General features: G+C 39.3%; 1 protein-coding gene across 2 annotated transcripts in view; it reads left to right on the forward strand.

Moving 5' to 3' along the window:
* The window catches only part of stard9 (StAR-related lipid transfer (START) domain containing 9), a 36,328-nt gene that overhangs the window by 8,436 nt on the left and 12,316 nt on the right, over nt 1-15,576 (forward strand). For both annotated transcript variants that reach the window (XM_058399015.1, XM_058399016.1), the window contains exons 4-21: nt 7,372-7,488; nt 7,577-7,609; nt 7,695-7,753; nt 7,877-7,989; nt 8,889-9,031; nt 9,518-9,585; nt 9,731-9,828; nt 9,909-10,109; nt 11,074-11,171; nt 11,271-11,348; nt 11,437-11,514; nt 11,629-11,808; nt 12,637-12,691; nt 12,812-12,937; nt 13,464-13,546; nt 13,727-13,788; nt 14,029-14,201; nt 15,004-15,472. In XM_058399015.1, coding sequence (XP_058254998.1) covers nt 7,372-7,488; nt 7,577-7,609; nt 7,695-7,753; nt 7,877-7,989; nt 8,889-9,031; nt 9,518-9,585; nt 9,731-9,828; nt 9,909-10,109; nt 11,074-11,171; nt 11,271-11,348; nt 11,437-11,514; nt 11,629-11,808; nt 12,637-12,691; nt 12,812-12,937; nt 13,464-13,546; nt 13,727-13,788; nt 14,029-14,201; nt 15,004-15,472 — 2,234 coding nt within the window. The remainder of the gene's footprint in view (nt 1-7,371; nt 7,489-7,576; nt 7,610-7,694; nt 7,754-7,876; nt 7,990-8,888; nt 9,032-9,517; nt 9,586-9,730; nt 9,829-9,908; nt 10,110-11,073; nt 11,172-11,270; nt 11,349-11,436; nt 11,515-11,628; nt 11,809-12,636; nt 12,692-12,811; nt 12,938-13,463; nt 13,547-13,726; nt 13,789-14,028; nt 14,202-15,003; nt 15,473-15,576) is intronic.

The following is a 15,576-nucleotide window of genomic DNA, read 5'->3' on the forward strand; positions in this document are numbered from 1 at the left end:
ATTTGCTAGTCATCCAGTGGAGCTCCCAGGGTTGGAGGAATAGCATTGCTCTTTCAGTGCTGCCAATCAAAGTGATACTTGCCAATTACAGTTTGCACTTTCTTCCGTTTATGTTATATTACCATACGATGCAGCATTAGCAGTTAATCTTCACTCAGTGTGCATGTAAACAGGGGAAGAAAAGGGAAATAGAGTTCAGATAGTTAGTTCCAAACTGCTAAGCTAAGCATTAGAGATGTTATGGGGACATACCTTCAAAACTTTTAAAGGAACATGCCTCCAGGTTGTGGAAATATTCCCCTGAGAATGTTATCTTATAGTTACATAATTAATACCTGAAAGCAGCCTTTGTCTAACCTTCTGAGACTATATAAGAGACTATTATTGGGAATGTTTTAAGAATATTGTTTTTTATTCCAAAAAAAAAAGATATTCCACAGACTTCCTCTAATAAGTGGAAATAGTTCCCAAATAATAAAATGTGAACCAAATGCTAATGTTATACAATTGTTCTGTTTATGTTGAGTTTATACAAGCTATCATTCCACAAATCTTATGTGACACTTTATGGTATGTGCTTTTTAATGGGGAAAATGAAAATGAGTGTATTTTAATAGTTATAGATAGTTTTTTATTTGCTAGTTAGCATGATGTATTTTAATATCACATATAAGCTGGAAATGGGAACAGCTGGAGTTTATCTTTCAAGCTGTGACCAGATATGATAGTCACGAGTGTTGCCAGTCCTGTGCAGGGGAAGTAATTAATGCATGTTAAGAGGTTGCTAGTAGTCACCTGATTAATTTGCATAGTCAGTGATGATTGAACCTCCAAAATGATCACAAATGTGAAGACCTCATTACACTGCGACAAACATAGCTCAGAATTAGTCTGGAACTTATTACCTACATGGGATTAATACAAATTCTCGAAGCTTTAATATGTAAGAAATTGCTAGTAATTGGCATTTATGTTCAGTAGAATATAAGCTTTGTTACTAATCTTAATCATCTCATTTGTGTAATGAAATTGAATCATAAATTCAATTCTGTCATAAAAACCAGAAGAATCGGGGTTTCCCATCCTCACGAGGCAGGAGCACATGTTAAACTGAAACCAACTTTAACAGTTGAGCTAGCTCAGTGTCACATCTATATGGGGAAGCAGCCCACAGTTACTCTGTATATGCAGATTATGCCATAAAGTTTTTTTTTTTATAACATACTAGGCATACTTGGCTGCAGTATATGCAGAAATACACAATTGTGAGCGTTTTTTTGTAAGTATTTTATGTCAAAACTGCAAATGGTGTTTTAACATTGCCACTAAAATCAAAAAATCTTCACTAAACAATCAGCTTGCGGTCCTACATAGCCCTGAAGGTTATACGGTTTTGTTTTGAAGTTTTAGTGTCTTCCTGAACTAACTGTGTTCAGCTTCCATAGCAATATTTTCGCCTTTCCTGGTCTAGATCTTTCAGTCCAGTTTTCTTGAACTGGCTTTTATCAGCAGGCTCTTGTGAAGCAGGAAGTTGCTATTTAATTGCTTTTGAGCATGCAGCTATAAACTGAGGCTTTACCCGCGGTAGCGTTGCTCTGGAGTCGCTCCTGAAACACAAGTTCTCCATAAAACTGCAGCTGGAGGAGAAACCAGCTCCACTTTCATGCTTTGTCTTTGTCTTCTTCATGTCCTCTTCCTGACCTTGAGATGGCTGTATATGGAAGTGTAAGCGATTAATATAGTGAGAGCTTGTAGATCATGGAGAAGGTTCTGCTTGGATTCGAGTTGTGAGTGAGCAGGAAGACGGAATCAGAGAGGAGGGGGAGGTTGTCTAGGCCATGAAGCAGAGCAGATAAAGAGGGGTAATGGAAGCCAGCTGTTGTGCTGATGTGCTCAGAGCTTACAGCTTTAGGCAGTTTCTGAAATCTCATCTAGTTTGTGTGTTAAGCAGGAGAGAGAGTTTGAACAAATGCACCGATGCAATTGTGCAGTGCATGAGCTAGGCTGAGAAACAAAGCAGAAAGCGGAGATCTTAGTAGGGTGGAGGGAAGAGGGAATTCCAGACCTGTCTGCAGCCAACAGCACAGCTGCTTAAATGGAAGATTGCACTGCGTGGACGTCACTGGTGAAAAGCCGGGAAACAAAGCTGGTTTTCTTTTCCAAGTGAAGTCAGCTCTTGTGTTTTCTGTTTCTCTTATTTTCTTCTCTTTTCTTCCCTCCCTCTCTCTCTCTCTCTCTCTCTCTCTCTCTCTCTCTCTCTCTCTCTCACACACACACATCTCCCTCTCCGTTTCTGGATTCAGTGTGAGGTTTGATTATGTCCTCTGTATTTGTCATTCAGTGTATTTGTATGCACTGCTGGTCTTGAAAAATAATAGACACACTGTCTGGATATCGCATGCCAGCGGCTGTCTCTTCGTCACTGCACACACTCTGGTTAACGTATTCACAGACTGACATTTGAATTTTGGATCAGTTGATGAGCATAAAAAAAAAAAAATTAACAGCAGTGGAGAGGAAACAAGATCTTGTGTGTTACCCAGTAAACACACTAACAAAGGCAATAATGCAAGAAAAAAAAGCATTTAGAAGCGCCTTGCTCCAGAAACTATGATTGTTTACTAAGCAGCAACAGAGCACACTCTGGCTGTACTATCCATGGCTCCAGTGTGGAGTTTTAAATCATCGCTCAGCCCATGGAAGATATTTAACTCTCATAAGAGTCTCTGTACATGAATGACTTTTTCCGCATACTCTTCTGAAACTTTTCTGCATCTTAATTTGGCCTTGATTTGATTTAGATGGCCAAGTGCAGCAACAGGTGGTTGATAAATGCCATTCCTGTCTTTCCTCTCCCACCGTGCAAACTTGACCTACAAAAGTCTGTGAAAGTATGCCTGATGAGGCAAGTTGAGTCATTGCCAGTGAATTCCCTCCCAGTCTTCCTCTCTCTCTCTCTCTCTCTCTCTCTCTCTCTCTCTCTATCACACACACACACACACACGCACATATTCACCCTTTGGCTCCTTTGTCACTGGTTCACATGAGGATATAAACAGGATATTGAACTTGGCATATCCATAAAATGAAACCATAATGTTCAACCCTAACACTAAAACAGAGATAATATATAGAAAATGACTACAATTTTTAGTAACACATCATTTCCCAGTGACTTCACATTTGTCACCACTTGGTCCTTTTGTTTCACTGGGGTTTAAGTTATTTGCCAGCTGTCCAGTGCAGCCTTCCAGTGTTGACCTGCTTGGCTGAAGTCACTTTGAAACACTTAGAAACCCTGAACAAATATCCTGTATCCTGTATCCTGAACACTATTATACAATTTTCATCCATCTTTTGCACTAAATCATTATTAATCTAATAGACTAAGAGAGAGATTATTAGCAATACAGGAGGTAATAGTGTTCGATCACAAAAGGATTTTACTTGTCAGAAATGAATTTTTTCAGAAATTGGTGCAGCTTGTATTGTTACACTATGGGGCCAAAAGGACTGCTGACCATCACACCCATGCTTTTTTAATATCTCATTCCAGATTCATCCCTCCCTTTGCTGTTATAATAACCTCCACTCTTCTAGGAAGGCTTCCCATTAAATTTTGGATTGTGGCTGTGGGGATTTTTAATTCAGCCACAATAACTTTGGCACTGATATTCAGTGGGGAGCCCTAAGGTGCAGTCTGCGTTTCAGTTTATCCCGAAGGTGTTCAGTGGGGTTAAGATCAGAGATCTGTGCAGAACACTCAAGTACCATGTTTTCATGCACAATGCACAAGGGCATTCAAATGCTGGAGCATGTCTGTGCCTCTTAGTTCCAGTGAAGGGCTTCCAACTTTGTGGCAAAAGTTTGGGGAAGAACCACATATAGGTGTGATGGTCCACATTTTTTTAGCCATGTAGTGTATTTTATAATCCAGTCCTATGATTAAGAGCTCCTGAAATTTTTCAGTCATGTGAAGACGCTTGAATCTAATGTGTTAGCTGAGCCAATACGATGTTTTGTAACTCACATTATTAATAACTTCCTGAGGAATTTATAACTGCTTTGACCTTACTGAAGGTAGTTCGGTATCTTAAAACCAAACTGTCAGTTATAATCATCTAATTCCACATCCTCGATCTGGAATACTATTTGGAAAAATTGGCACACTATATTTAATTATAATATGCGGTTCGAAATAAATCTGACACACACTGTGAACGTTATGGAGCTGGATCTGTGATTGCGGTTTCGGAATGATGTCATTTAATGAGCGTCTCCATACATCTCTCAGGCAAGCAGTAATATGTGTAAGGGCATATGTTCTCCTGACACCGTAACCTCATCCAAACTTATGCAGCATATGTTACGTTTAGAAAATGTGCCACTGACATATTAAGCTGTGGTTCAATTGACATCAGTTGCTTTTCCCCAAGAAATCACTAATAAGGAGTTTCCTAAGGCTGGCTTTTGGGTCGGCCACATGAACCAGTCTCCTCTGTGCAGTCCACCACAAACACTGATTAAAGAGCTTTGGCTAAAGTAGATTTATAACACATGTCTTATACACACGTTTTCTCGTTTGTTTATAGTATATCATATAATTTCACTTGACTTTCCGAATGAATCCTCAGATTGACAGGTGGGTCTTTTCCTTTGTGACTGGACAAAACCTTGATTCTTTACTTCCCTTCTAAAACATCTGCTGTATACTGATTTGCACTTGCTGCCAATTGGTTGGAGCATGTTTGCTTTTTTAAGGCTGTGGCAAGAAAAAGGGGGCCAGCTAAGGCTTGTGTATGTGTGTTGTTGTTTTCATATGGATTTCCTTCAGGAAAACAAGCATACACAGAAACACAGGCTCCGAGAGCCACGAGCTTCCTGTTGGCAGCGTTTAGTCTTGTTTTTAGATACACTGCTGCCTGCTTGTTCGACTCCTTAGTGAATCTCAGCGACTGCTTTTAAATTAATCTCAGTTGTATACACATTGGAGGCTGATGTTCCTATGCAGGACATGCTATACTAATGGCATTAAAATGATGGGAAGTGGTGGGAGTAAAGCACAAGGGGTAAAGGCATGTAAGTAATATGAATACATATTATGTGTTCGGAACAGATACAAATACAAACAAGAATAAGTGTACTATTCTGTTTTTCCCACCAAGAACATTTATTTTTCTGGCATTTGAGGGTTCAGGGCCTTGCTCAGGAGCTCAGCAGTGGCAGCTTTGTGGACCTGGGATTCAAACTCACAGCTTTCCGATCAGTAGTCCACCTTAACCACTAAACCACATGTCCAGATATGACTATAGGAGAGCATCATCCTGTAGATTGGGATTCTACAGGAAACAAAAACATTTTTTAATTAAAAAGCTAGTTTAAAATGATATAGAATAGACAAATAAGACTAATAACAATTCCTCAAACACTTTAGACCAATTATGATGTAGATTGACCAGACTATTAAGACAGTACTGCATTATTTTTCTCGCCAAGAAAAAAATAACTTCCTGTTTTGGCTTTGGTTTAAATCTGAGGACAGATACAAATAGTTGTATTGTGTTACACCCCAAATGGAGCCTTGGCTCTGTTGTTGTAAACTGCATTATGTACATAATTGTGTGTGCGTGTGTTCATCTGTATGGGTCTAGGCTTAATCTTTTAACAGTTAGGCACCCCATTAACTGTTAAAGAAATTCACAAAACACTTTGATTGACTTCTACTTAAAATTAGGCTCATTATTTAAATAAATAAATGATTAATTTTTTAATTAATGTTTCTCATCACTGGCCTCCCTTCACAGACCCCTGGGGTTTCCCAGACCCCACTTTGAGAACTTGGGCTCTTGGCTATTATGTATTGCAGTAGAGAGTGTTAGATTTATAAAGGGATTAATTATTTTCATGCTGTGACAGTAAAACCTGTAAGTGACCCTAGTTCAGTGAAGTGCTTTGTTTTTTTATATACAAGCTTCACATTGATTTCTTAAGGCAGAGGAGTCAAGCTCAGGCTAATTAAATGAAACGAGGACAGGAGTGCCAGCACTCTTTACAAAGCTGCTCCTGATCCACTCTTATTGTTGACTGCTTGCCAATTAGCCCCTATTCAGAATGCCCACTAGGAGGGTGGAAACTGCTAGACCGCATGAATCCAGCGGAGAATTGTTAGTCAACACATCTGCCTTCCAATAGCTTTAGAGGGACTTTTAATTTGCTGAGTCACAGTGTACTGTAGGGCAGAGGTCTGATTTACTTAAACCCTCACACACCTTTCATACACACAGCAGAGCAGAGGAGGAGCCAGATTGTGGATTGTGCCGGATGTGAGCTCTCTTCACTTTCTCCACCGTACAGTAAAGAGTCTGCTCACATGTATCATACCATAGCTGGAGCTTGACTGGCACATAGACAAGGTCACTTGTAGTCTCACTGTTGTAGAATTGCGCCACTGTCAATATTTGATCTATGAAATGGCCTAAAAAAAGCAATGCTCTCTTGCTTTGAACTATTTAACTTTCTCCCATTACACACAAAAGGTCTATTCAGTCTTGAAATCAAAGAATGTTTAAAAAATGTCTCATTTTAGGTTGATTACTTCATACCTGCATGTTCTCTAGAGAATATCCATATGGATTTGATGGGTTTTTCTGAAATCTGACCTGGAAAGCTAGTAAGATTCCTACTTTTCTCACTATGTATCTGATGAAGGCCAAATGCTGTGTGTGCAGAGAATGTGCTGTCTGTATTTGTGCTAGCCTGCCAGTGTGTGTATGAAGGGCACGTCCTCGACACTGTTGCCTCCTTCTCAGTAAGGAGAGTGAAAAAGAAAACATGTGGACCAGCTTGAGTTCAAGACCTCTACATGCTCATACCAACCCCCTCAGATCTATTTCTTTTCCACTCTCTCTCTTCTTCGTCTACTTTTACTTCTTACCATGTTCCAGGTGCTGGTGATTTTCCACAGCATTTTATGACCTGTTCAAGTGGTCTGTCAGAAGACTTCAGTGCTTCTGGCCTAAATTTTATTTTAGCATATGAGACTGAAACAATTAGTGTGCAGGAGTGGCTAGAAATGTGGCTTGCTACTGCTGTTAACAGCCTATATCTGATTTATACAAATACATTCTATGCAGAACAAAATGCATCTTGTCCGTAATCATCGGTGTTGAGCTGATGATTATGAATTGACTTTTCCATCTATTATTTACAGAATATCTGATGCTAATACAGTCATGTCAACAAAGATATTCTGCAAATGAAGTGTTGAAAATGTAGTCTGCTATACTGCCCTATATATCATGCCATTCTTAAGAGGTTGGTCATAATTTATTAATAGAGCGTAAATTGAGTGTACGTGTCCTTTTTTTGTAGGTGTTCCAGGATCTGGGTATGTGTGTGTTGGCTGGAGCAGCTGAAGGCTACAACGTCTGCCTGTTTGCGTATGGACAGACGGGCTCAGGGAAAACCTACACCATGATGGGCAATCCAGTGAGTAACACAAGTGCAGGCTTTGCTTAGTACACAACTCTGTGTACTTGCATGAATGTAATCACTTCAGCTCTTCTTTCTAATGCAGGATTCTCTTGGATTGACACCAAGGATTTGTCAAGTAAGTTTCGGGGTTAAATTTGATATGTAATATTTTACAATCATCACTTTCAGAGGATATTCACCATGTCTTCCCATTATTTCAGGGGCTGTTTCGATCTGGTATAGACTCTCCTGATGGACAGACCTGCAGGGTTGAAGTTAGGTAAGAAAGCACTGCACACATGTAGTATAAGTTTGGGTATTTGTCACCTATGTATGACCCAGACTTGGGCTAAGCACTCTTTGTTAATGTTGTAATTAGTTTTCCCTCCCTCTCCTTCTCCAGTTTCTTAGAGATCTACAACGAGCGAGTACGTGATCTGCTGAGAGGGGCAGACCAGAAAAAGCCAGTGGCCCTGCGTGTGAGGGAGCACCCAGAAAAAGGACCGTATGTGCAGGGTGAGAGTTCTCTAAAAAAACAGATATTTAGATTTAAAGTTGAATAGGAATTAGATTCATTTTGTTAACAGAACTTAAACTGAACAACAGACTACAAACCACCACGTTCTGTTTACTACTGGTATAATTAAAGAGCAGTGCTTTGGCTCAGCTTCAATTTCCTCAAGCCTTTTTTGCCCCGTGTCCAACATCCAGTCATTGTGTATATCACAGAAAGCCTCGAACAGCAAAGGAAATGACCTCACTTTCCTGTGGCTGTAAAAATCCCAGAGGAATACACATACAGTCTGCAGCAATCTCTCTCTCTCTCTCTCTCTTTGTCTGTCTCTCTCTCTCTCTCTCTCTCTCTCTCTCTTTCTGGGGATTTCTGGGAAAAAATGTTGCAGAAAGATTATTATGATCAGATTTACACAAGTTCTGCTTTCTATGTTTAAAGATCCTAATCCCAGTCTTTACAATGCAATTGATTATAACTGCCAGTGGTAGGGCTTGTGAGTACACAATATACTACATAGTTGTGAAATAGTTCTTTCTACTGAAAAGCTCTTGATCAGTATCTTCAAGATTGACTGATCAACTGATTAGATAACTGCATAAATGTTCTGGTGTTCCTCATAAAGTAGATGGTGTGTGTGTGTGTGTTTGTGTGTGTTGTTATTTCTTCACATTCTGTTATTGTAGATATAATATATAATTATATTACGTCACCTCTTCATGTAAAAGTAATCCAATCCAAATAGGGCTTTAGCTGCTATTACTCACTCTTTAATTAAATGACTGCACAGATTCCTAAATGAAGTGCTTCTCATTAACCGAGGACTGTATTTCAAAGTAGATTAAAGTTGTCTTTTGTATAAACAGGAAGATTAAGATGTTTAAATACCATGTGTGTGTTCCAGGTCTTACTCAGCATGTGGTAGAGGACTACAAGCAGGCAGCAGATCTGCTGGAAGTGGGCATCGCTAACCGCATCACAGCAGCCACACATGTTCATGATGCTAGCAGCCGATCACATGCCATTTTCAGCATCCAGTACACACAGGTCTTAATCCCATAATCTGTTTAACTTCAGTTAAACTAGTTTCCATTTTAGCAAGTTATGGTTGGTTTTGAGACTAGTTAGACTTTCTGTCACAGTAAAAATGATGCCAATAGTCTTATGCTGCTGTTCCACTGGAAATGGAAATTGCTGATTGCTGAAAACAATGCTGGACTTTTTGTTTTGCTTTGTTTGCTGCAAAAAAACTGCTATTTGTCATGACTGGTGCTTTGTCAGTATTGAATGTCAAAAGAAAAAAATAAGCAAATAAATCACCAAAACTATGAGAACACTCTATGGGTCAATATCAATAAATACAACAACCATGTAAATGGGATCACAGTTGGGGGGGGAGTAAATTATTAATATTATTGATTTAACTGATATGTGAATAAACTATAAGTAAATGGTCTTAATATTTGTATTTGGCTTTCAAACTCACACTTTGAAATATGAATTGCACTTACCTAATGTTTTGTTCTTTTCTAGGCAATACTAGAGAATAATCTTCCATCTGAAATAGTGAGCAAGATCAACCTAGTGGACCTGGCTGGCAGGTTGGTGATTTATTTATTTATTTATTTTAATCTACCAGCTATTTTCTGACATTCTTTACACAACTCTGACTACGATCAGGGTGCCCTCTAGTGGAGCTGCTTGGTTATTTCACACTCCTACTTTTTTGTGCTTGTTGTCCATCAGTGAAAGAGCAGACCCTAATTACTGCCGAGACCGGATTACCGAAGGAGCCAACATCAACAAGTCTCTAGTTACTCTGGGAATCGTCATATCTGCCCTCGGTATGGGAAATTCGAGCAGTTTTCTTTTCAGTACTCTTCTGTCTGTTATCGTTTGATGTCTTTTCTCTGACGTCTCCTAGCTCAGAACTCTCAGATGTGCAGCAGCAGTCAGAGCATTAACAGCATGTTGAGTGAAGGTGAGGTCAGCACGGTCGGCAGTCAGTCCAGCTCCATGTCCAGCAGCAGCCGCAGACACTGCTACATCCCCTACAGAGATTCCGTCCTCACCTGGCTTCTCAAAGATAGCCTGGGTGGCAACTCCAAGACCATAATGATTGCAAGTAAGTCCGTTTATGGGTAATAATCATTTATTACACATTATTATACCACAGCATTGTTGCATGCTTGAATCTTATTAGTGTTTCTTTTCGTTGCAGTTGTAATTTCAAGCACAGGTTTATATTAATTCTAAAACATTACCATTTCTATAGTAACAGGTCATGCACAGGAGCTTGAATTGCTGATGATATATAAGATCTTATATGTATGTATGTGATCTGTATAAGGCAAGAGTATTGTACAGGTGATATTGTATTGCTTTATTAATACTTCTGTAAGATTCAGCAAGATTTCTGCCATGGTTGAGTCTTTGAGCAGAGGACTTTTTGGTTTGTTAATAACATGAAAAGCTGCTTTTTTTGTCTTTTAAGAAAAAAAGAAGAAAAATAGAGAGGCTGATTAGGAAACGTTTATATCTGCTACTTTAGAAGTGATAACAGGAGGTTATTTGTCTCAAGGACATTCTACAACAATAAATGTAACTCTAAAGTGTTGAAAATGCAGGTTGTTCATTTATAAATAAATAATTAATAAATGGTTGTCTTAGAGGTTAGCTAGTTTACCTGACACCTTCATGGTTGGGGGTTCAGTTCTTGCTTCTCCCCTGTGTGGCCAGGGTTTGCTTGTTCTTCCTGTTCTTCCTCCAGTTACTCTGGTTTCCTCCCCCAGTCCAAAGACATGCGCTGTAGGCTGATGGGCATTTCTAAATCCTCCGTAGTGTGGGAATGGGTGTGAGGGTGTGTGTGAGATTCATCCTGGGTGTCCCCTGCCTTGTGCCCTGAGTCCCCTGAGATAGACTCCAGATCCTTCATAGGATAAGCGCTAGAGAAAATGGATTGATTGATAATTGGCAAATACAATATTTTAGGACTTGTGGTAAATAATCAACTCATCACAGGATATTTTATTACAACAGCAAGTAATTTTCAGATTTTGCCTATTTGTCTTTCTTTCTCATTCCTACAGCAATCTCACCATCTTGCAGCAGCTACAATGAGACTCTCAGCACTCTCCGCTATGCGGCTCACGCCAAGAACATTGTCAACAAGCCAAGAGTCAACGAGGTGTGCTTACAAATGAGTGTTTCTACCATTGTATGACTACTACCATTCATGGATGCTGATTAAAAATGATCTTTATTCACTGTTCTGTTTTATTCTCAGGATGCCAGTGTGAGGCTGATCAGGGAACTTCGTGAAGAGATCGATCGACTGAAGAGCATGCTGCTGAGCTACTCTATGGTAATTAACTTCCCTTTGCAAATGCTCCCTGGAATAGATAAGAAAAGTAATAACTCATACAGACATTGTTTTTGCTGATTGCTTGCAGCAGAGAAACCCCAGCCCATCTCTGAGTGATGAGAGAGACAGCAGCCTTTCAGACATAGTCCTGCAGAATGAACTCAAGGTTTTTAATATGATTAAATATTATATGACATATTAAAAGACAATATTAAAAACATCTGCTTGTACTTTTAGGCCCAACATTATAATAATCTCTGAAACCCTCTCTCACCTCCAGGTAGAACAGCTTACTAAAGACTGGTCTGAGAGTTGGCGGGATAAGCGAGCTCTTCTGGAGCAGTACAGTGTAGACATTAACCAGGACAAAGCAGGAGTTCAGATCCATTCTCTCCGACCGCACCTCATCTCGCTGGAGCCGGACGTCCTAAGCACAGGAGTCACAATATACCACCTTCGGGTACGGACCTTCCTGCTGCTCATTTTCTCTTCATTTCAGGCTCATGAGATTGGACCTGTCTAACATTCGCATATTTTTTTAATCATCTTTGCTATATTTAAATATTCTTCTTTCTAACTAATGACTCTTTCTTTTGTTCATATTCTCCTTTTCTCATCTTTTTTTCTTACTCTTGCTCTCTCTACAAAATTCTTTGAGATGCCTGCCACAGTCAGGTAAAGCAGCTCTGCTTGTCTGCACCAGCTTATTTCCTTCTTCAAATTTCCTTTCTGCTGTTAAGTGTATGGATGAGATGAGGTAAAGTTTAGTGTTTATTTCAGAGGCTTGGGGACCATTTTGTAGATTTTATCAAGCTCAGGGTCACTGTAAAAGTTCTGCAGTGGTCAGTGTGTGTAAAGCCAAAATACCTCTGGGGAATCCTTAGAGCCTCTATGTGCAATCCAGCAGCAAAGCCCTTTTGGGGATTTAAGTACCCTTAATTATCCAAGGAACTCTTAACAAAGTGTGTGGATTAAACTTATAAACTCCAAGATATTTGTAATTATTTTCTTATTAATACCTAGCTATTTAAAATGAACCTAAACTATCTTGGGATGTGGTGCACTCTTAAAATGTTCTTGAAGCATTACTGAACATTTCGCTAGCTAATTAAGGATCCTTAGCCTCCTAAGCAGTTCCTTTTTGAAAAGGAAACCATAAAAATCCTCCTGCATGCCAATACCAGGGTGTGTGTTAAGACATGTATTAGTAATAGGCACAGCCAACATTCTTCTTTGATATAATATTTAATGTTGTGCTTGTTAACTCTCCTCCCTCTGTGTGCTGCAGGAAGGAATCACTAGAATTGGACCTCAGGATCCAAATGAGGAAGAACCCCATATTGGTAACTATTTTCATATCCCTACAGACAAATATGTGACTAAATGATTTTTACTGTAATAGCATCTAATTATGAAAAGAGGACCACTTTGTGTATAATCGGTTGCTTTGTAATATGTCTTAGTCATGCCAGAGGGTTCTGTTTGTGAAATTGAGAATCAGAATGGAGTTGTAATCCTCAAACCCCAAGCACACACTGCCTGCATGGTCAACAACAGAGAGGTCACTGAACCCTGTCGACTTGCACAAGGTAAACGCAAAACATGAGTACTTGTTTACACACACACATTTCGGGCCTGTTGGAATAGAAGTGTTATAAAATGACTGACATCTGGGTGTGGCAATATTCCACAATGGAGTATATGAATGCATAAGTATTAGTGCTGAGTCTATAATGAACTCTGACCTGTTAGTTCCTCAGGAGCTCTTGGTTGTACGATTGCATGTGAATATAAACTGTTGAAGAAAGGACATTATCAACATTTACATCATTTACTGCCCAGTGTCAACCAAATGAGGATGGGTTCCCTTTTGAGCCTGGTTCCTCTCAAGGTTTCTTTGTCATATTATCTTGGGAAGATTTTTCCTTGCCACCTTTGCCTCAGGCTCGCTCATTAGGGATAAATGTTAGAGATAAACAGTAACTTAACTATATATTTTTTTTATTCTATGTTTCTATACTTCTGTAAAGCTGCTTTGAGACAATGTCCATTGTTAAAATCGTTCCACCAATAAATTGAATTGAATAATTGATTTTGGCCATCTGCTTGTTTTAGGTACAGTGATAACTTTAGCAGGACGTCACAAGTTCCGCTTTAACCACCCTGCAGAGGCAGCAGCCCTGAGGGAGAGGAGACGTGTAAGTTTGCATACTACATACATTCTGTCTACATGAGATTTAATATAAAGTGCGTTTAAGATCAGAGCTCTATCTGCATGTCATTTCAGATCACTTCATGTGCTTTCTATCATTACATAAAACTTGTAGAACATTCAAAATTGATAATTATATATTCTCAAATCATGTTTTTTTTTACAGATCATTGAAGGCGGTTCACTTTTCAGCTCATCTGAGCTTAACACTCTGACGCCAATCTCAAGGTGAAAACTTTTGTCCTGTGGTTTATATTTGTTGTGCCAGTACCTGGAAATGTTGAACTGATAATGAGATCTCTAGAGCATTATTATCTTGTTTTTGCTGGATTGACTTCAGGTTACTTGGTTACTGAAAGACGCTAAATGTAGACGAAGCTCATTTACCAAACCACTCGACTACTTGTTCTAGATTTCAGTGTTCTGATGCGGAAGCATTTGCATCTCTTTATATCTGTGTGTGTACAGGCCAGAGGAAGTAGGCAGTCAGGAAGCCAGTGACAGGTTAGCTCCCTGGCAGAGGCTGGAGGAGCATCAGCACTACGTGGAATGTCTGCGTGAGGAGATCCTGGTGGAACAGAGAAGAGCTGAGAAAGATTTGGAGAGAGAGCAGGCCCATCTTCGAAAGCAACGCTCTGAGAGTGAGTTATTTGCTTAATTATTTGTGTACAAAAGCTTGAAGGCAAGGCAAATTGCTGCAATATATGTACGTTAATTTACATATTTAAACTTAGTGTACAGTGGGGTAGGAAAGTCTGAAAGTATTAGTGAAAATGCTACTGTTTAACTTTCTTTACTAACTTAATGCATGATTTTAAGTACAAATGATATTATCAGTAATACTGTGAATACTGTGAGTAAAAGAAGTATAATCTTTGATTTTAAAATAATTGTTTTTCCTAGTATTTTTTTTTGTATTTGAGACCTTGTGGATCCTTCATAGGTCAGCCCTCTGGAGCACATGCTTCAGTGGAAGATATAAGACTCAAGAAAATTCTGATTTGGTTCAAAGGAATTAAAATGGTCAAAACAAATTTGCTTGCATTAAAAAAAGTGACCGAGAAACAGTGCAGATGTTCAAGATCAGTTCTAGATCAGTTTTAAATGGAAAAATTCCTGGTTTCAGTGTGCTCTCAGAGCTCACTGTGTAGAATCCACCCACTTTTTTCCATTTCTAAAAAAATCTCTTATTTTTTCTTTATATATTCTTTATAAATTACAAACGCATCTCCAGCTTTTTATTAAGAGAGATCTTGTCATTAGTGCAGCTATTTTACAGAAAGAAATGAAGCTAAATGATTTTATTGCTCCAAAGTGCATATTAGATTTCATTTATATTTACTGTGTTTAGCAGAGCTTTATCCAGAGCGATACAGAAGTGCTTTGTAGTCATGCTTAATGACTACATTAATATTGTAACTGTGCCTCTTGTGTGTTTTACAGTCCAGCAGTGGATATTGCAGGAAAAGCAGCGTCTTGCTGCCATCAGGGAGAAGGGAACACTTGACTCAGGGGTCCAGACGGATATCATTCCACTGCCTGTGCTGGCTGACGTTAATGAGAATGAGAGCAGCAGGGAAACAGTTCGTCCATCACTAATTGTGGGTGATAGGAAACGGGTGGTGCAAGAAGAGCTCCTTAAGCACCATGCGCTCAGAAGAAATGAGAATCGCATTCGCCGCAAAAGACTGCGCTACCAGCTGGAAAGAATCGCTCGCAAGCGACACCTGCTAGAAGCAAAGCAAGAGCTTCAAAGACTGGAGACTGCTCTTTCACTCGGGGTTGATTCACCCCAGTCCCCTGATCTTGGGTCTCCTTCAAAGCGAAGAGAACGTCCAATGGTCTTGAGAAGGCATTCTTTTTCTGTTGACCTTTTGTCTCGACTTTACCCTCAACATACGCCCATTTTCAGGTCAGTAAGAGTCACTTTATTTGGTTCTGTTAAGAGATGTTCTATCAAAATCAGTATAATACAACATTTGATAAATAAATCATTCAGAAAGCAAACTTCTAAAC

The sequence above is a fragment of the Hemibagrus wyckioides genome, linkage group LG09, assembly GCF_019097595.1.
Source record: "Hemibagrus wyckioides isolate EC202008001 linkage group LG09, SWU_Hwy_1.0, whole genome shotgun sequence".
Lineage (NCBI taxonomy): Eukaryota > Metazoa > Chordata > Actinopteri > Siluriformes > Bagridae > Hemibagrus > Hemibagrus wyckioides.